Source organism: Pectinophora gossypiella, chromosome Z (genome assembly GCF_024362695.1).
Source record: "Pectinophora gossypiella chromosome Z, ilPecGoss1.1, whole genome shotgun sequence".
In the NCBI taxonomy this organism is placed as follows: Eukaryota; Metazoa; Arthropoda; class Insecta; order Lepidoptera; family Gelechiidae; genus Pectinophora; species Pectinophora gossypiella.
The window spans coordinates 25,045,602-25,066,670 of record NC_065433.1 but is presented as its reverse complement, the minus strand read 5'-3'; the positions used below and the strand labels follow the sequence as shown (position 1 = coordinate 25,066,670).

The 21,069-nt window shown below is 42.9% G+C and overlaps 1 protein-coding gene across 2 annotated transcripts; it reads right to left on the bottom strand.

Moving 5' to 3' along the window:
- Window positions 1–2,811: 2,811 nt before the first annotated feature.
- Window positions 2,812–18,856, bottom strand: LOC126380384 (glutathione S-transferase 1-like). 2 transcript variants are annotated; one of them, XM_050029775.1, is made up of 7 exons: window positions 18,760–18,816; window positions 16,352–16,420; window positions 13,748–13,906; window positions 13,439–13,497; window positions 12,867–13,008; window positions 3,163–3,353; window positions 2,812–3,081 (listed from the first exon to the last, which is right to left on the bottom strand). In XM_050029775.1, the coding sequence occupies exons 3-7, from the start codon at window positions 13,889–13,891 to the stop codon at window positions 2,967–2,969; spliced, it is 651 nt and encodes a 216-aa protein (XP_049885732.1). In that variant the 5' UTR covers window positions 13,892–13,906; window positions 16,352–16,420; window positions 18,760–18,816; the 3' UTR covers window positions 2,812–2,966. The 2 variants fall into 2 exon arrangements, with proteins under 2 accessions (XP_049885732.1, XP_049885731.1); XM_050029774.1 differs by lacking the exon at window positions 16,352–16,420 and having other exon boundaries at window positions 18,760–18,856.
- Window positions 18,857–21,069: the final 2,213 nt, after the last annotated feature.

Below are 21,069 nucleotides of genomic sequence, written 5' to 3'. Positions count from 1 at the left end.
CACCGCGAACGAACGTAATCGTAAAAGTGTTTCCATATTTAAAAATCTTAAATATATTTATATTTTCAACAATAAGTACAAATAAGCTTCTAAAGTTAACCCTTTACCTAGCAGTGGGCTTCAGACACAAAAACCTTGCATTATCAACATTCATAGAACATAGGCATCATTCAATTAAAACTCAATATTTTAATTTTTTTAATTTAATATGACCTAAATATTTTTTTAGTGTACACGTATTCGTTTAACGTGGTTCCAGTAATATGCGTTTTAAATTAGAGTTTTATATTTAATGTACCTACGCGCCCAGACTGCGTAGTAATTTGGAAATGTGTAGCGGTTAATTTGTTAATGGAAGTAGAGCCTTGTCAGCAAGGGGAAACGTTTAGCCAAATTCATTTTCTCAGTTTTGCTGTATCACATTGCAGAACAAGTATATTATTATGTTCAGGCAGGTGTAACTTCTTTTTGTATTTTACATTCTCTTGGTATTGTCGGTTTAGTCTACAGACCAGATATTTTTGTTTTGTTTAAATGGCTAAGTTATTTCGTTGGACCTATGTCTTCCAATTTTATCTCAATATTATTGAATATTTGAAGGTATATGTTTTATCGCAGTAGTTTTTCGTTGCGCAGAATAGTTAAGTTTACCAGTAAATATCACTTATTTTACTATTTTTTGTCAGTTCACTTATAAAATCTCCGGGCACGGGAGGGGGCACTCCTGCAAGACCACCATTTCTCGAGACTGTTCGAACCATTTTTGAAGCCCATATTTTGCCTAATGTGTAGTGTTTGTGTATAGTTAGTGTTTATGTGTATAGGGCGTGTAGAGTTAGAAGCTTGCCTCTACATGAGAGCTGATAACTTTATGACATTGCCATCGATATGTTCTCGTTTTGGCAACACTTTACATGAAAATGTTTTTGTTGGGATTTTTATATTACAGGATTATGTATCTGCAGTAAAATAACCCCATGACTTAATTTTCCAGCTTTACCCTAATTAATTATTATCGATATCAATACCTTGCTAATCAGTGAAGTACTTAGCAAAAGCTATTCTAGGTATATGTAAACCAGGAGCTTCAACGCGCTTTGCTCCACTCAGGTGTTATTAATCCGGCTTTTAATCAGGGTAAACTGCTGCAATCAACTTCATTATTTCAGTTTAGTTCACACTGAACTCTGGCCCAAGGAGCGGCCTTAAGCGGTCCATATAACGAGACTTCCCTAAAACTGAGCAGGTACTCCGCTGACCCACTTTACTATAAGGATTTATTTTTGTCAATACCTGATCTGGATAGATGAAACAAACAACTCATAAGTAAGTGTTTGTTTTAGTTCTTTCTAGAGCCACATAGAAAAATTACGAGTTATAATATAACATATCTAACATAAATAATTCATGCTTGTAATCGTAATTACGACATGCAAATATTATTTGCATAACGATGATATGTAGTGACTTATTAGTCACCTCCACATTCAATACAATATATTAAATTGAGTGACACAAAATTAATGTTGCATCGTGGAACTATGTCACCTAAATCGTTCTTGGCAATCCGAGTCATGGTTGATAAAATGAAGCAAAGATCAATTATTAATAAATTAATATTGTAATTATTCACCATTATCCAAACAAAAACAATATGACGTTGTCAATGTCATTGCTACGCAATTTACTTATCTATAATGGTACATATCTCTTTCGTTTTCCTCATAGAAATTAATAAGTTAACTTCCTCATAAGCAACGAATTATAATTCGTTGCTCATAAGTATATCCATGAAGCAGTCCGCAAATGTAAATACGAGATCAACGGTTTAACCATATTTGTTACTTATAAAATTGATCATGTTTCGACGTATTTGGACAACACTATTGGTCGACGATTGAAGTTCATACGTCCGTGCATTGCATATAATGCACTATTGGACGTATGGCAATTGTATAGACAATTGCCGTGGGACAGTCAAAGTGTTAACTATGACACCGCGTGTACACCTTACCGAGGAACAAAGTCACACATAATTTATGCACACGAGTGTTTATATCTACACTTACCAACATAAGAAGTATCAGCATCTTAATTTATTTATTACAACTTTCTGTATAAAGTGCAACGTCTCAAACGAAAATTTATTTGTCAAATAACATTAAACAGGTAATGTATTCGAGAGATGTAGACGAGAATTCTGTTGGCAGACGTGAAACAATGGTAAACAGCCCGTTACAGCCTCATTAATATTAACTCAGTCGTCGTGGCTCATATCTTATTCGTTCAAGCAGAATTTACTTTAAGTGTTGCTTGTGAGATCATTTGCAGGAAATAGTCAAGTAGATAACATTTTATTTAATAAGCTCATAGTCACTCTTCGTGGTAACTTTATTTTGATGGCACTATTGCGTCAACAGCTTGTCTTATCTGGAACACAATTTGAGTACGTACTCTCCGAAGTACACAACCATATTTAATACAGTCATCCATCTTTGTAAATAAAGTTCAATAAATAAACGCGGATTTGGCCTTTGATAGACTGGAATGGAAAATGCTACACCGACAAGAGCGTGGCTCTTAAATTGATGATGATGAAATAAACGCTACTTTTCTACGGGTTTTCTACATTCTATTCATTCAACACAATCTTTGACTACCCTTGGATATAATAAAAACAAAGTCAAAGAAGCATTTCCTAGAACATTGGTCTCCTGAGAGTAGTTATCCGATAGAAATATAGTACTATAAGATTAGCCTTGGTTTCCAGTTACGAATGAAGAAAGAATCAGCTGTAGTAAAAAAACAATATTCGCTATCAAATATTATTTATTTCTAATTGTAGATTGCTTGTGTGTGCCTCTTCTAATTCTCGGGGAATATGTTCCTTCGTTGCGGTGCTTTAATTGTGGTATAGTTGCAAACTATCGTGTAAAACCTAGCAGCTAAATATACGTTTCATAATTTCAAGAAAGCTTCGATTTTAACAACTCGCGGAAAATATTTAAACCAGGAAGATTTCCTTTTTTGTAAAAATGTTGTTCCGAGCAACGCGCCATCCATGCTGCCAAGTTGGGATAACTGCAATAAAATTACAATAATTAATAAGAAAAGTCTAAAATCTGGAACGAATTCCCTTTAAGAATATAATTTTTGACTTACATGTCTTCAGCGACCGGAAATATTTCATTCATGGAGGAGACGGTAGCAATACAGCAGATGTCTGCTATAGTGAGCTGGTCACCAGCAAGCCAGGGTGTTGTTAAAAACTTGTTGGTGAACCCATACGCCGATTTTATTTTGTCCAAATTTTCTGGCCTGAACAACTTCTCGCCTCTATAGATAACCGGCTCCTATGAAAAACAAAAAAGTGATTTGCCTGTTTTTGTTGTGACTTTTTATTATTAAAATTGCTTTGGCTAACTTCGAACATCTTTTTCCAACCTAACCAGCTCTCCTGTCTATAGTATAAATAATACCAATTTAAAACAAAACAATAACCATTCAAAAAGCACTCCTCGAAGAGAGCTCTGTCCAAAAGTGCTCATTATGCTGGCCGCTTTGCCGTGCTGGACGACCAGTGGATGCCTTACAATATAAATAAATAACCTCAACGTGGGTACTAGGTACCATGGACTATTGATAAGGTACTTAGCAATTTCTTCCACATAAACACGTAAATCTTATGAGCCGTGATAGCCCAGTTGGAAGAACTGATTCTTACTGTAAGGTCGCAGGTTCGTATCCAGCACGGGCCTAAACGTATGATTTTTGAAATGTTTAGATCATAAATAATAATCACGTGTTCAGCTGTGAAGGAAAACATCGCGAGGAAACCCACATACCCAAGAAATGCGTTTCGGAGGTATGTGATCTAACCTGTTATTGGGCTGGTTTTCCCTTCGGGTTGGAAGGTCAGACTAGCTTCTTAAAACTACTTTTTGTACCTAAGATTTCTCAAAGATTTTTTCACTTTCATCATTTAATTTTCAAACAAATAATATTTGACTCTTTAACCGAACGTACAAAATTAATTTATTAAATGTATTTTTTATCGTAGTCTAGTTTTTCATAGTTGTTAAGTCTCGTTTGCTCTATTTTCTAGTACAGCTTACTTAGGCATTTAATCCAATTGTAGCAAAAAGCTTTTTCTTTTTATTTCAAGCCAGGACGTGAGTTGGCTACAAACTTTACGACTACAAGTTTATTACTAAATAGGATCATGTCTTTATATTAGCTGTGATGGTCCCATGTTCGTACGCGCCACTTATAGTCACAGATTTGGAAAATGGTAAAATGGGTGTGGTAAACTCCAATATTATTAATTAGAAAGATATAGAGCAAGTTTAGTTAGCCCTAAAAATCCTATTTTTCTCAATCAAGAAACAAAATTAAGGCAAAAACTAGAGTATGCATCTACTATCAGTAGACAACCATCGGATACCTAAGTGATATAGCTCAACACAACAGATTCACAATCTGTATCACTTTCACTATCTGTTTCTTTTTGTGATCAGATCTATTTGGAGAAAAGTCTTCTATCTCGTCGTTCGATAAAAAATCGTAAGAACATTCCATGTTTGTCCTTACGTTTTTTTGGAGATTTTAAATTGGGGTTCAAACTGCTATCTGATTTATTTTCTGATGCGTGATATTTTTGACACCCAGTCGTTATTTTAAGATGAATTTAAATGCACTACATCAGGACTTGAATTAAGTTTTGCAATTAAAGCATTTCTTGCACCACTCTCTTTTTTAGAAATAAACTCGTTGTTTCTGCAGCCTCATCAGTCAACAGAGTCAACCGTTACAGATACACTACCGGAAACTGACGAGGAAGATTAGACTGACATTAAGGAAGAGTAAGTAAGAAAATAAAAGTAATTAAGAAGTAGGAACATGAACATGAGCTATTGGTTATATATTATCCTTACAGATTACGGGTTCCTCTAAGATTATGAGGTTCCTGTTGATTTCTATTCCAAGCTTATTTGATTTGATTGATTTAAGTCTATTTTTAAGTGATGGATATTTTAAGAATTTTGGTGTTTAACGTGTTGAGACACGTTAAGGATTATAAAAGTTATTGGACTGACTAGAAGTGTCAAAAAATGTTTTTTGCTACTCATGAAAATCTATCATAATTTGTCCAACAATTGAGATTTCCAGCGACGATATTAGTTTCTACATTAGAATCTACAACAAACATCAAAGTCAAAGTAATTATAATTTAATAATGTCCTTAATACATTTATTTTAATTGCACGATCCTATACTGTCACCTTGACGTATTATAATAATATAATAATGAAATATATATATTTCATTCATTAATAATATATATTTTTAAATATATATTTCATCTTAATAAATATATTTTTCATATTGTAGTAAGGTGGGGGTTGAGCGGGCAGAGAAGGGAAACGACAAGTGACGTGGACGAGTTTATTCCGGTACAAACGTACGAATTACAGAGTGCGGAGAGAGGATCGTGTCTACACGTTACGGTCTTTCAACGAAAGTAGGCCCCTCGAAGAAGCGCAACTTCGTATGCCAACCGTATGGAGCAGGCGCGATATAGGTGGCGTTCAAATCTAGTTCCACAGAGGCGGAAGCTAGATCTTGCAGCTATCCCTAATCGGAATACAGAAGCCAGTTCCAGTTGTTGTCTTCTCGACGTCCGCGAAGCGGACGTCGGGGAGGCACCCTCGGGGCTTAGCCCCTTTGGTGCGGAAGCTCTCGCCGCCCGCTAAAACGGGCGGGGCACGGGGGTGGGCCACGGCGGGCGAGTTTCGCGCCTCCGAAGGCCCAATCTTTTGTCCGGGGTGGTACCGCCGGCGAGTCAGCCCACCGGGTGAGACCCTGTTGAGGGAGGCCCAGTGAGCGACTCCAGCCAGGCGGTACGTGTCTCGTCATAGTAGGTGGCCGGCGAGCTTGACCCGAAGTTTCCAGGTCAGCTCGAGCCGGCGGGGTCAGTCCGGTGAGGTCAGTCCGATGAGTCCGCCGGCAAGGTCGAAACCGTCAACAATGACGGTTGCCCTCAAACCGGCGGCTTGGGTCAGTCCGTTGCTGGGTAGGTATCCTCGTCGAGCTCCTCCACATCAGCCAGCTCGCGAGGATACGGCTTCCAGTCCGGGGGGCGCGCGTGGTATGGAGCCAGATTTCGTAGGTGCACGAAATCTGACTCGTCCGCGCGCGCGAACATCCCAGTCGAGAGCCTGGAGATAAACTCATCCAAGGTCTCGACTTTTAGGTCCCTCCGAATTACTTCGTTGCGGACGAATCTCGGCGCGTCCGCGATGGTGCGCAACGCCTTGGACTGCTGTGCCCGCAGTCTTTGGCGATGGGTCTCAGAGACCAATGCGTACCACGCGGGGGCGGCATAGGTAAGCCGTGTCCTAATGTACGCCTTATACACGCCGAGCTTCATGCGCAACGGGAGACTCGAGCAAAGAATGGGGCGGAGCAGAGCAGTGGCAGCACCTGCCTGTCCGATCACATTCCTCGCATGCTGGGCCATGGTGAGGTGGCGGTCTATGGTCACACCCAGGTATTTAGCCTGCGAGGACCACCCGATCTCCTCACCATGCAGCGTCAGATTCGGAGGGTGTAGCCGACCACGTCCCACAGTGATCGCTTGGGTTTTCCCCACGTTCACCGTCAATCTCCACTTTGCCAGCCAGGCAGGGAGGGCATCCAAGGTTCGCTGCATCTTCTTCGCAGCGTGCTTGGCGTTCAAGGACGTCGCGAAGAAGGCAGCGTCATCGGCGTAAAGCGCCAGCTTGGACCCTCCCTCCACGGGGATATCATCCGTGTACCTGGCGTAGCAAACCGGAGATAGGCAGCTACCCTGGGGAACTCCCGCAGCGATCCTTCGGACTTGGGAGAGGGCGCCTTCCACTGCCACCTGGAAGCGCCTATTCTCTAAAAAGGTGGCCACAGTCTTAACGACTCGACGTGGAGTCGTAGACGTGGACAGCTTATATACCAAGCCCGGGTGCCATACGCGATCGAACGCCTTCTCCATATCCAAGAATACCGCTACGGTGGTCTCCCTCTTGTTGAGGGCCGCCGTCATATCGTGCAGTACCCTTGTCAGTTGAAGGGTCGTGGAATGTTCGGCTCGAAAGCCGAATTGTTCCTCGCGTGGCATGATGTGTGGGATCATGTGACGCAGAAGAAGTCTCTCAAACACCTTGCTGATGTTCGGTAGCAAGGTGATTGGCCGATAGCTCTCAGGCTTCAGGATATTCTTCCCGGGCTTGGGGAGCATGATAACTCGCCCAAGCTTCCAGCAATCCGGAAAGTGCCCCGTCCGCGTGATGCCATTAAAAATGCGCGTCACCGCTGCGACTGAACGCGGTGGAAGGTGACGCAGCATTTCGTTGGTAATGCCATCCGGGCCGGGGGCCTTCCGGAGCGGAGTCCGTCTTATCGCCCGGAGCACCTGTCCGGGCGTAAAGACGACGGGATCCTCATCAGGGGCTATCGGCTGACCGAAATAGCCCGCTAGATTTCGGGAGACTTCTTCTTCGTCGTGGTCGGCGCCTGGGTTCGGCCGAAATTGGCTCTCCAGACACTCAGCGAAGATTTCCGCTCGATCCTCAGCTCTAAAACGGGGTGTCCCGTCCTGAGCGAGGAGAGGTCGCACTGGTGTCGGCTTCCCGGAGAGCTGTCGACACAGTCTATGGATGCCGGTCCAATCCTCGCCGGCTGAGTCGATAGTGTGTTGCCAAGAGTCGGCGGAGGCACTATCGAGCGCGGCCGAGATCTTCTCGGCCAGCGCATTCAGCCGGGACTTCATGGTGGGGCAACGCGTGGTGTTCCACTGCTTGCGGAGTCGCCTCTTTTCCGCGAGCATATTCGCAATATGCTTCGGCGTGGGAGGAGCGGCTCCCGGTTTGGGAGCTTCGAGCGCGGCATGTTGCAGTGCCCGCTGGACTGTAGAGGCGAACTCGGTTGCCAACTCGTCGACATCCGTGGGGGTCGAGACTGGTCGCATGGGAGTGTTCTCTACCATGTACTGGCCGAATTTATCCCAGGAGTACTTCCGCCGCGGCGGCAGCAGCCTCGTCCTGGTAGGATGGTTTGAAATGACCATCAGGACTGGTTGATGGTCGGAGCCTGTGTGATAGTCTAACGTCTCAACGGTGGGATCGGGCCGGAGCCCCTTGACCACCGCGAGGTCTATCACGTCTGGGAGATGAGCGGGGTTGTGCGGGTAGTGGGTCGGGGTCTCCGGCCCCAGAACCACATACCCGCCCCCGTTGGCGTCATCGAACAGACGTCGTCCATTTGGACAGGTCCACGTGGAATTCCAACCAACGTGCTTGCAGTTCCAGTCACCGGCCGCGATCGTTGGCCCCGGGCTGTCCAGAATTTTCTGAACGTCCGCGAGGACAAGGCGCGCCGCCGGCGGCTTATACACCGCAAACACACGTGTTGGGACGTCTCCGAGAGCAATCTCCACTCCCAGGGCGTAGATCGACTGAAGACCAGCGATAGGTGGCAGAGGCTGGTGCACCAACCTTCTTCTTACCAGGACGGCTAGGCCTCTATAGGCCTGACCGAGGTCACTGAGCTCGTCCTTCCGGTATACGAAGAAGTTGGGGATCTTCAGTCGGTCTGCGCCTCTCAGCTTGGTCTCTGAGATCAGGGCGACATCAATGTTCTGCTCCCTCAAGAGAACACGTAGAAGACCTATCTTTCTAGACAGGCCTTCGGCGTTCCAATGAAGGATTCTTAACGACATAAATTTTATGCCGTTAACAACCTCTTCATCCCGTCCAAAAGCACTGTAACAGGATCGAGATCCTGCTCCAGTGCCTTCAGGACATCTTGGAGTACCCCCATGGCGACCAGTAGTGCCGCCTTCTTGGCGGCGGCTGGATCGCCAGTTCCGGCCGACTTCCCCTTCCCCTGGCTTGGGGCGGGGGGTCGGATGGAGGGGGTTGTCTTTGGAGCAGACGATGTCGCCGGCTCCTTAGGCTGCTGTCGCGGCGGGATTTGGGGCAAGAAGGGACCTTTTCCTTCCCTGCCGCGCCTCCTCTTACGCCGTTTCGTAGGGCCACTCTTCGGGCCGTTGGCCGCCGCCATGAGCGACCCCTGGGCGTTCGACTCGCCTGTGGGCGCGACCAAGACCTTCTTGGTCGCTTGCCCCGAGGAGGTGCGGGCTGTGGTTCCGGCCTTCTTGTTGCGCGCCTCGCGCACGAAGGCCGGGCAGGCCACATGGTTGGCGGGATGTGGCCCACCACAGTTGGCGCAGGTCGCCGGTTGCTCCCTAGGTCTGGGGCAGTCCCTGGCCGCGTGTTCCTCCCCACACCGCACACACGCAATCTTGCGGTGGCACTTGTGCGAGGAGTGGCGGAACTGCTGGCACCGGTGGCACTGCGCCGGTCCCTTTTTGCCCCGCCAGGCCTCTATCTTCACCCCGGGCATGTTGAGGAGTTCCGTGACTCCATAAATGCCCGGGATGGTCGCAGCGTTACGCTCGAGCTGGGCATGGTAAATACACCCGGGTCGTCCGAAACGCGCCTGGATGGCGCGCACGAACTCAGGGGTGTACCCCAGTCGGCGTAACTCGGCCTCAATGAGGGCTGGGTCGGTGTCAACCGGCAGCCCTCGGATGGCAACCTTGAGGTTGCGCTCCGCCGGAAGGGAGTAGGAGAACCACGATATCGTGGTCTCCTTTTCCAGGGCCATCAGGTAGGACTGAATGGTCCTGTACTCCTCCCCTGTGCGCGGGATAAAGCGCACCCCCCGCCCGTATGGTCGGGCGTTAGGGGGGTGTCCGAGCTTCTCCCGGAGGGCTCGGAAGTGCCGAGCCCAGTCCGGGAGTACCTCCACCACCAAAGGGGGGTAACGCTCTCGCTTCGGCGGAGCGGGCTGCGACGCGGGCTTGGCCTGGAGCGGGGAATGTACGTCCCGCTGCGGTATTAGCCGTGGAGAAGTCGCGGGAGGTGTCGAGGCCACAGCCGCGTACGACGGCTGCGTATCCATCGCCTCCGGCGACTGGCGTGGCGCCGGCGTGGGCGCGACCTGTCTCAACCCTCCTCGGAACGGGGGGGGAGATAGGGCTCCGCGCACCGGCAGTCGAAGTGCATGCCTGCCCTCTCCCGAAGACGGGGACTGGGCGGCGAGCACTTTGGCCGGCGGCGGGGACGTCGAGCGGGCCGGGGAGCGGCTCGCGCGAGAGGGGCGCTGCGGCAGCGGGGCTGCTGCTAAGTGCAGCGGCGGCGCTGTCCGGCGCGGCGGCGGCGACGGCGGCCCCAGCTCCGGCATGGAGAGTGGAGGCGACCGCCGAGGCCCCGGTGACGGGGGGCCCTCGCCCGCGGGGGCGAGGGGCGCATCAAAGTACGTCTCCCCTGCCCCCGGCGTGGAAGGGGGGGAGGGACGCACTGCGTCACGCGCGGGTTGGCGCAGTGACGCCAGGGTCTCCCGCAGGTGCGGAATCCCAAGTAGGGAAGCCGCCGCGCTCCTGCGGAAGACCCTGGGGCGCTTAGGGCGCCGTTTGGAGAGGGAGGGGGGCGGCATGACCCCCCACCACCCCAATTGACGATTCACCCGGCGGCGGAGTCAAAACTCCTTTCCCGCCGGGGGAACAACCGGGGGACACCTGGCGCACCAGGCGTCCCCAGCCCGCTGGGCAAAGACCTCCCGACCTCTCGGAAGCCGACCGACACCCGATCTTACCCGTGCCAGGCGATCGCTCCCACCGGCTTCCCTCCCGGCCTAACCACACCCGGCAGACCAGTGCCGAAGTGTGGGGTTCCGGGAGCTCACCGGTACCTAGTCGCGACCACCTGTCGCGGGTCGGGGGGTCGGGCCGGACCTAGCGAGCCCTAAGCGGCCTAAGCCCCTAACCTCGATCTTTGTCGAGGGGTTTCGGAAGGGGGGAGATGCCCGCCACTTCCACGAACACTGGGTACGAGCGTGCGCAGACAGCAGAAGTGCGTGCGGAAATGCAACTCCGACTGTCCGGAATCGGAATACAGAAGCATTGGTTTTCTCAAATACTTATATGTTGGCGGTGACAACATAGTTACCGCGTTCTAATTTTCCCTGTGGCGCCATCTGTTGTCGGATAGTGGAACTAAACTGCCTTCTGTTACAACTCTCCCCCTCTGCCTATGCCGTCGACCCGACAAATAAGGCAGGACTGTGGTTGAGTAATTTCTTTCTGGTTTAGTGAGCAGTCTGCTTGCGTACTCAACTGGTTGTTCCTGTTCGCCCTCCCCCTGGATTCTTGCTTCTTCTGCGTAATATCCATATAAACTAACCATTCCTCTCTTTTAGGTGCAAAGTTGTCACGCAGGAGAGTTTGAAAGTCATCCCAGGTATGGTCTTGCTTGTGTACACCTTGCCACCATATTCCAGCTTCTTCCTTAAGGAGCAAAGGCAGCTCTTCCAGGGCGATCGTGTCAGGCATGTTCTCATTGCGCTTGAAAATGTTGACCGCTGTTAAAAAGGCCTCGACCAACTCAGGACTCGGACGACCGTCATAAGTACATGTGCAGTTCGTGAAGGAGCCTCTCGTAGCTGGTGCAGGGGAAGGAGATACCCTATTCAAAAATTGGGCAAATTGCTCACTCGTCAACATCACTGGCTTGTCTGACATGTTCGGTTTGTAGATACGACCCGATCGCGTGGAACCCGGTAATTCGATAGTATCTTCGAATTTGTCGTCGCCTTCGAATTTGTCGTTGTCTTCCTTGTCACTCATTAACCCGTAGTGCCGCGGCGTGAGGTCTGCAGGAGCTGTAGCTTCGTACTGACTGGCCACGAGTTGAGCGCCAATGTAGTAAGGTGGGGGTTGAGCGGGCAGAGAAGGGAAACGACAAGTGACGTGGACGAGTTTATTCCGGTACAAACGTACGAATTACAGAGTGCGGAGAGAGGATCGTGTCTACACGTTACGGTCTTTCAACGAAAGTAGGCCCCTCGAAGAAGCGCAACTTCGTATGCCAACCGTATGGAGCAGGCGCGATATAGGTGGCGTTCAAATCTAGTTCCACAGAGGCGGAAGCTAGATCTTGCAGCTATCCCTAATCGGAATACAGAAGCATTGGTTTTCTCAAATACTTATATGTTGGCGGTGACAACATAGTTACCGCGTTCTAATTTTCCCTGTGGCGCCATCTGTTGTCGGATAGTGGAACTAAACTGCCTTCTGTTACAATATTTCATTTCGTTTCGTTTCGTTTCATTTCATTTCATTTACTTGTTGAGAGTATCGCAAGCAAAAAAAGTCTGTGCAGCACAATGTCAAAAAAACAATAGAATGTAATAAAAATGACATATAAAAAAACTTAATAGAACCAAGGAGGCCGTCGTTAACACACAAAATACTTACACTAATTGCATGGTGACAAAATACTTACACTTGTTAACTACTGTAATATAGTAAATGTTATGTCCAGATAAGCTAAGTAGTTTCGTACGAAGCAACTATAAGTCACTTTAAAATAATGTATCATCATCTCACTAGCATTATCCCGTTTTTCACAGGGTCCGCTTACCTAATTTGAAGCTTTGTCAGGACCGGCTTTTAACAGAAGCGACTACCTGTCTGACCTTCCAACCCGCGAAGGGAAAATCAGCTCAATACAGCTTAGGTCACATACCTCCGAAAATGCATTTCACGGGAATTTGGGTTTTCTCTCAATGTCTTGCTTCACCACTGAGCACGTGATAATCATTTATGATCCAAATATGAATTCAAAAACAAATTTTGCTGCTTTCTTTCTAAGCTGAATTCCAACCTGCCACCTTAAAGTGTGAGGCAAGCTGTCTACCAACTGGGCTACCACTGCTTATCACCACTTTAAAATATGTATACTTAATGTAATAATAATTATATTACTTACGACCGCTCCTCGCAACGCAGGGAACAGGATGCCACTATCAAAGTGGAGTCTTTGATCAATGATTGCTCTCATCTTTATCTCCCCAGGGTATAAAGACTCGTCACTCGCGTACTTGTTAACCAGATAGCTGCTTATTGCGTGACTGGAAATACAAGGTATAATAATTTAGAACATGACTATGGTGATTGATCGTCTCCATTGGCTTATGCGTCTGTAATAATTCGCGTCCTCCTTATTAGAATAGTCAACTCACCGTTTCCATTACATACAACATATATAAGTTAACGCCTATTTTTGACCGGGGCTAGTAGAGACTATGGAATTCCATTTGATTCGATTCTGACATACTTCTCATGCTTCCTTCTTAGTCATCAATAAAAGAGTAGATCGTAACACGGTTTATATTTAAACAAATTGGTAAGTAAATATCCGGCATGTTCTATGACAAGCGAAAAAATTACCGTTTTAATGATAGAAGGTTTATAATCCATTGTTAATCAAGACTCTTCTTCAACGTCCTGTGGTATCACTTATATTATGGCGTCATTATATTTAAAATTTTATAATATTACCTGTCCCAAATGACAAAGTCGTCATCCTTCAGCGTCGGAATAGTGTGTTGAGGATTTAACTGAAATTAAAGACAATACTGCATTCATTGCTGCTTACGATAATCTTATTTTGAGGAGCTCAAATATTGAATACAAGTTTTTGACTCAAAATCCGTAAAACTGATATAACATTCAATTGCTTATAACCCTGGCTATACTGCCATAGAAGTAGGCTATAGGATCTAGTTATTTCGGTTTTATACGTAGATTTAACTAAATATCTTTTAAGTTGTTTTTTTTTTGTATTAAAAGGCAGTTTTTCGTACCCACCTGCACGTATTCATCTTTAAGATGTTCCCCGGTCAGCAAGTTGACATCGATGTACTCGATATCTTGGATGTTTAGGGCTTCGATTGTCATCAATACTGCCCGCACCGATGAGCTCGGATCCAACTTGTACAATGTCAGCACCATGACAGAAGCGAATTTCTAGAAATATGAAGATTACGGTAATTAATCGCCAACAATTTGTAATAATTATGTGTATACCGCGTTGTTGAAGGAATAGCTTTGCAAAAATAGTTCTAGCGTTGTTGCATTTGTTGTGCCTAGTTTATCTCATAATTCCTATTCCGATAAATGCTACGTTATCAGGTTAGGTAATCTAAGATTATCAAGGCCAGATTATGGAAAACATATTGCAAAACAAGTTATCTGTAATATTTTTCACAGATAACTCAATTTCTAGCCTACATTGTCCTACTGCTGGGCAAAGGCAAAAAAGAAATACTTTTAGTTTTGGAGGTATCTTACTTATTTGGCGTGAAAAATATCAAATATTGGAAATCTGTATCCGCACCGATAACAATCTGATCAGATCGAAAACAAAATTACACAGCCATCGGTAAATGAGAGCACGTCGAGTACATCTGCCGTTTCCAATCATAGGGGGCTTAGTGCGATGCAGCTCTCGTATAACGCGGATTTCTAGTATTTCACCAAATGAAATTGAAAACAAACTTATACCAGGCTATTTTTGTCACTCCCATTTCAAGAATCAACGTTCCGTTCGTGGTAATCACAAGAATCATTGCCCAAATTGAGATGGTGGTCTGGCCAGGGAGCATCACACAGTTAATCGACCTCTGTGGCTCTTCTGACAATGGACTATCAAGCCTTTTATGGCATGCGTTATTCTATCATATCGTCAATTGTTCAATTTTTACTTCATGTTACTAATGATGTTATTATATTCTTATCAAATAGGTACGTAATTGGAAGTCTTTGTTGAAGTATCATTTCTTTATCTTTTGTAACAATGAAGGATATTTATACTATCAGACGAAAGATATTCATTGCGTAAAAAGAGACCTACTTATGATAAATAGTTTGCGTTAAATATAGGAAAATATTCTAAAACCACCTATAATACCCGGCAGGTTAAAAATAACAACCACCAACCGCCTTCAACAACCTTTCCGGTAATATTTTTGTAGATTCCCTCGACGGTGAGTCTTTATAGTAAGTGGCTCGATGTCGCGTCTCTCATTATAGTATGTACAGCTCAAAACAAATATATTATATAGTTGAATTAAATTATTGCATTTTTGATTCATTTACATTTTTGAATAACATAAGTACAAATTAATAATATTATTTAATTAAGTATGTATGCGTCTTTTCAAGTAGTCTGCTACATCTCTTTTCGAGCGGCAGGTTCCACTGCATGGTTTCACTGGGGTCTAGTTTCAATTATATACAGGTTGTAAGAAGCTGCAGTAGTTTTAGGCGGATGAGAGGTTATACATAATAAGGTATTAGTGACATCGTAACGAGAACTTTGAGGGATGATTCAAACCATAATTCTGAGTTGACATCAGGTAGAATTTTATCCAGAAAATTCCACTTGATATTAACTCCGAATCATGATCTAAATCATACCCCTCAGTATTCGTTACGATGTCACTAACACTCTGTATACAGGGATGTAAAAATTGACGTTTCAAAGTATTTCCTACGATGATGTTACCTACTGAATAAAGATATTTTTGAATTTGAATATCAGTTCCAACTGATACCTAGTTTTTGTGACTTACTTGTAAGAACGTATGTGTTCATTACTTTTACTTCCTATACAATATCTGTACCCAAAGATCGGCCACATGCACAGAAACTTCGGTATCTCTTCGTGATCTTTTCGTAGACTGGTGGCGTATTCTCGTTGACTTTCGCGTACCTACTCAAAGACTCACAAACTCTGCAGCTGCTTCGCTGGCAGAGCTGTCGCTGGTTCATTACTTGTTTGCGTAAAAAGATTGATTTTACTTCATGTACTTTTGTAACTGCCGTAGTTTTACCCTTCTTTGGGGCTTGTTGCTATATGTCCGCTCCGGGCCGTTGCTTCTTCAACATAATAATCCCCTCAGCCCACGTAGACACTTTCAGGCATTTTGTCTTAATTCTTATACCGGACAAAACTCTCAAGCTCCGCCTGAGTATTGAATGTCATATGAGGCAAATATCCAATAAGAAACTAGTAAAACTTTCAGTGGCAATAGTTGGTTGGAACAAAATACAGTATTTGGTGAAACTACCTGTAAATGTTCGGCAGCGGGTGCGCGGAAATAATAAGAAAAACTGAAGGAATATAACTTTACTAGAAATATATACAAGGAAAAAGAAAATACATAAAAGAAAAGCAAAAATAAAATAACTTAAAAACTCAACGACCGATCTTGGTGACAGCCAAAATTGGAAGAGACAAAACAAAAGACAGTCAAACTAAGGAGATTGTATACAATTATCAAAAAGTATAAAATCCATATAAAAATGTCCGTGTGTCGTTAACACTACCCATACATAAATCAAGAAAAATAGAGTCATTAAAAATTTGGTCAGCATTCCACTACACATGGTTTTTTGTAAGCTGCTTACCTCACAAACATTCACGTTCAGAGGGCTAAAGTGATAGATGATGATGCGAAAGATATGACTTCAAAAGATCTGTGGAGAATCAAATGTTTAAGGTTACTGTGAAAATATGTGAGACTAGTAAAAGAAAGAAGGATGGAAGACCGAATAATTGGTGGGACAATGAGGTGAAATGAATAATACCACCACCTTTGTATGTCTTTGATTTATAGTACTGGTAACCATTTAATACAGTTCAACTTTCACAAATTAAAAAAGTGAATTACATTTGTGATCTAATAATTATGTGACAAGTGTACCTAAGTCAAGCAAATGTTTTATCTTGGGTCATAAATTCAAGTTTGCTGTAGGTTCTCTATCAATTACATAAGGCTTATAATAACGTCCTTCAAGACATGGCATTAGTAGATTTCTACGTCATGCTTCTTTTGCCTCGGACTAAGCAAACCTAACACTTACAACAAACTACGTGTCTGTTACAGTTAAAATAAATAAATAAAGTTTTATTAATTAAGGTGTCTCAGACTCATGTTAAATCTTACGTCTAAACTTACAAGATAAAACACAAAAGTAAAATAAAATAAAAACACAAAATACACTTTACATTTTAAAATGTAAGTCTGTCAGTCAAATTCAACAAGCACTAAACTAAACAAATATCTGTTTTTTTTTTATTATTTATTTATTTGTTCATATAATGTATAGTACAGTTCAATACATTGTTTCATAGGCTAATAACATATTTATAACAGGTAAGGTAATAAGCCTCTGCAGCCGAACTAGGTGAAACCTGTATCTCAGCATGCAGCGCCTGTTCCCAACGGATAATAACAACTTAGTCAAATAAATTGTCCTTATTTAGTACATAAGGACGTTAGGTATTATCCTTGAGTTAGTAGTTATGGTGTTAGACAATCCAATAATGTTTATTTTATTAGCCTTAATACTCGTACGCTCTAGACGTGGTATGCGCAGGAAATTGATTTAAGCCGGAAACCATCGTTTTGTATAAGTTGACCTTCAGCCGTCCTCACTTATGAGGAGATTTATCCAATAGTCGTGAATAGGAATGGAATACGGAATATTCGACCTCCTGTACAGCTAGGATCATCAAACTCCTCGAGTTAGACCCACAGGTTAATTTAAGGAACATTTTTATGGAAATTGACGCGGTCGCATCCTTAGATGAAGGAACTTGGCAGTTTTCGTTTACTGTCATAGCGATTGTTTCGTGGTCTTGAATGTTTCTATTACCTACAATAGTCACTTGTTGTTTATCAATGAATTATTTTCATTTAGTTCTCTAAAGTGAACTAAGGATGCGTGGGTGTTTGTCAAATAAATAACAGTAACCAGTGAAGAGACCGTCGTATTCCGAAGTGGGATGTGTGTAGGTTGTTTTAATCGAATAGTCAGCAACAACTTTAATCTACCGGTCTCGTTACTTTCTCATTTCATCACGTGGCGTAGATACATGAGGCTAAAAGTAGTTTGACGGCATTTTCCAATGATTTCATAACAGATCAGCTTTCTTTGTGAGATTTGAGTGTTTAAGTCATTTGAATATTAAACCTCAGCAGTGGAATACAATGAACAAAAATACTTATCTACTTATAAACACAAAAGATCGAAAAATTTTGTACTCGGACGGGGTTCGCACTGAGTGTGCTACCAAATTTTACCGGATAGGTTATATTACTGTCCATGCGAATTAATGGGCACGGATGAATCCATGTTTCAATGAATATAAAATAATCACCAAAGAAATGTTACCCAATTTTGTTATAACAAAGAGTTAAGATGTAAAAACGACAAAATCGTACCTGGAAGTTTCAATAATACAATACAAATAAATATAAGTTGTATATATATGTCGCACACAGATGGTGATGTGCTCTGCCTGGTGTGTATAAGATGGTAAAGAATACAGCGACTTTGAGTTGACCACGTAGTTTTAATAAAAATTAGGCACACACAATTTGCGTTATTACACAGTTAGTTGATCGTAGAAAAAGAAGAGAAAAAAGTATTGCTATTTTATGGATTAAAAAAGTAAAAAATATAAATTTGTTGGATGTTGCCAACAATTATATTAATTAAAGTGTCTGTTGCAAATTCTCCCGGTATTTCAAACTAAATTAACATAAATCATAAACAGCCTATATCCGTCCCACTGCTGGGCACAGGCCTCCCCTCAATCAACCGGAGGGGGTATGGAGCATACTCAACCACGCTGCTCCAATGCAGGTTAAATAAAAAAATAATAATAATATAATATTAAATATTAATTAAATAAAAACAGTAATTACGTATCTATAGTAATAAAGTTTTCTAAAAAAATAAAACCAAACAAGTTAGGAACGACTATCGCTACGCAAACACTGAAGAAAATATAGCGAAATAAAACATACCTAGTTTTCAAATTGAGTTTACTGTCGTCGTTTACAACTGCGCCGTCTCAAATGCACTGTTCGTCCGAAACTGGCCGCACACCGAACCTTAAACTATTAGTCGTTTATTGCGCCAGAGAGGTGCTAATACATTCGTGGACATTACTATTTATAAATTACTCGTCAAATAAAGTAAGGAATAGTAATAGGCAAACATTTTGTAAAATGACGATGTAGTATGAGTTATTTAAATATTCTTATATTTATCACATAAAATCAAAAAATGAATATTATTAAGCAATGACGCCTAACGACTCTACAACTATCACTTTGGAAGTTGTGTCTGCCTTAAAATATTTGTTAACGTGAGCACTAGGTTCATCATTGATATAAATAAGCATTGCTTGCGTATAAAAGTAGTAGAAAGTATGTATTTTGAATTTCCTTTGCCAAGAACAAAAGAGTTAACTTTGTCTATAGAAAACGTTTTGATATACATTGCGAAAGGTGTAGACTTTGAGGATGATGGAAACACGAGTTTTTCAGAAATAATTAATAATATTTTACAATATGTACCTACCGTTAAACAGCTGACAAGGTGGAGGAGGGACAATAAGATCATGGACACTGATAGCCAAACTGAACAAACGTTATCTAACCCGCCGACTACCAGTCAGAAAAGAATATATAAAAACCTCTGCAGTTGTTAACAGATGCCATACCATCTATTGACAGCCCTCATGTGGCTGTTTGCTTGAATACTACAATCCTTGAACGCCTTGAACATACCAATATGCAAATATTGTGATATGCTTAATATGATCTTTTTAATTCCCCACGAGCCGGATGAAGGTTTACTGAAACTTTCCAGTCCGGCATTGTAGCCTTAGATAGTAGTTAGGATCATCATCATCAGCCGACGACGCCCACGCCCACGCATACTTAGGATCATAGGATCCTAAATTAATTGCTTCCCCGAAGTCTAAAGGGAATAGGCATAGATCAATAAATAAACGTCAATAAATACCTAGATATTACTTAGTCAAAAATTCCAAATTCCGATAATGAATTATACGATAACTTATTGTAGGTTGGAGACATCTAAAGTGAAGAGAACTCTTCGTCATGCCATATCCAGTTTTGGGACCGTATAAACATCATTCGTTGTTACTGAGGTACATACACTATCATAAATAAAACATACACGTAACGGGCTAATCGACGTGTTTGTTCAAAAGAAACAAATTGTAATCGTGGTTGTGGTAGCCTTGAACGCGATACTTAGCGATTATTCAATCATTCAAGACCCTTATCAAACTGTCAAGGAGAAGAAATAGTAAGAGTCATTAAATTACTTCCTACTAAAGCATTCGTATGTGCAATGGCGGTAAAAGTAACATTAATTATCTTCGTTTAAAAAGAATTTTCTGCCTATTTTAGGAGAACGTTTTGTTGTCCTATAATAAGATCAACGAATATTTTTCCCGTTTTTGTTTTCAATGGCCAGCAATAATAAAGAATGCTGGTAGTTTGGTACAATTCAACAAGGTACCTATAATCCACTTTTGTCCGAAATGCTGGCGTTCAAAGGCAATAAATTTCACTCTTAATCTGATATACCCTGGTCAATGGTTCGTATTGAAACCCGATAATAATATACAGTAAAATATCGTTTGCGGCAAAAAATCCCGGCCTCTTTTTCATAAGTACTTATTTATTTAAATGCCCAGTGGGACTGAAATTGTAGTTCATTTTCAGTTTTATAACATTGTTGTGTTTCCAAAGCTATTTGTCTTGTAGGAACAATGTTTTGGAAAAAACTTTTAATAAACACTAACATAATCTCCGTGATTCGGAAAGAACTTTAAGCCGTTGGTCCCGGCTGCATTAGCAGTCGTTAATAACCATCAATCCGCACTGGGCCCGCGTGATGGTTTAAGGCCCGATCTCCCTATCCATCCATAGGGAAGGCCCGTGCCTCAGCAGTGGGGACGTTAATGGGCTGATGATGATGAACATAATATAAAGTTATCAAAGCTGGATGGCAGGCTGTTGGTACAGAAACATTATTGAGGTCAGATAATTAATTAATTATGCAGTCACTATCCATGTCAGCTAGTTAACAAAAATATTATAACATGTTTTTGTTACTCGAGCAGCAGCAGCAACAATTGTAATAAGGTCACCTTTTTCGGATATCCCTTCGATGCATGCATTTCTTTAATTTTAGTCATATATCGAAGTCTTACATTCTCGCAAATGTAGTAATTGTCTTAGAGTAATAAAAAAAATGAGATCAGCCTTAGCTGTTACTGCTTTGGCTGGATCTCC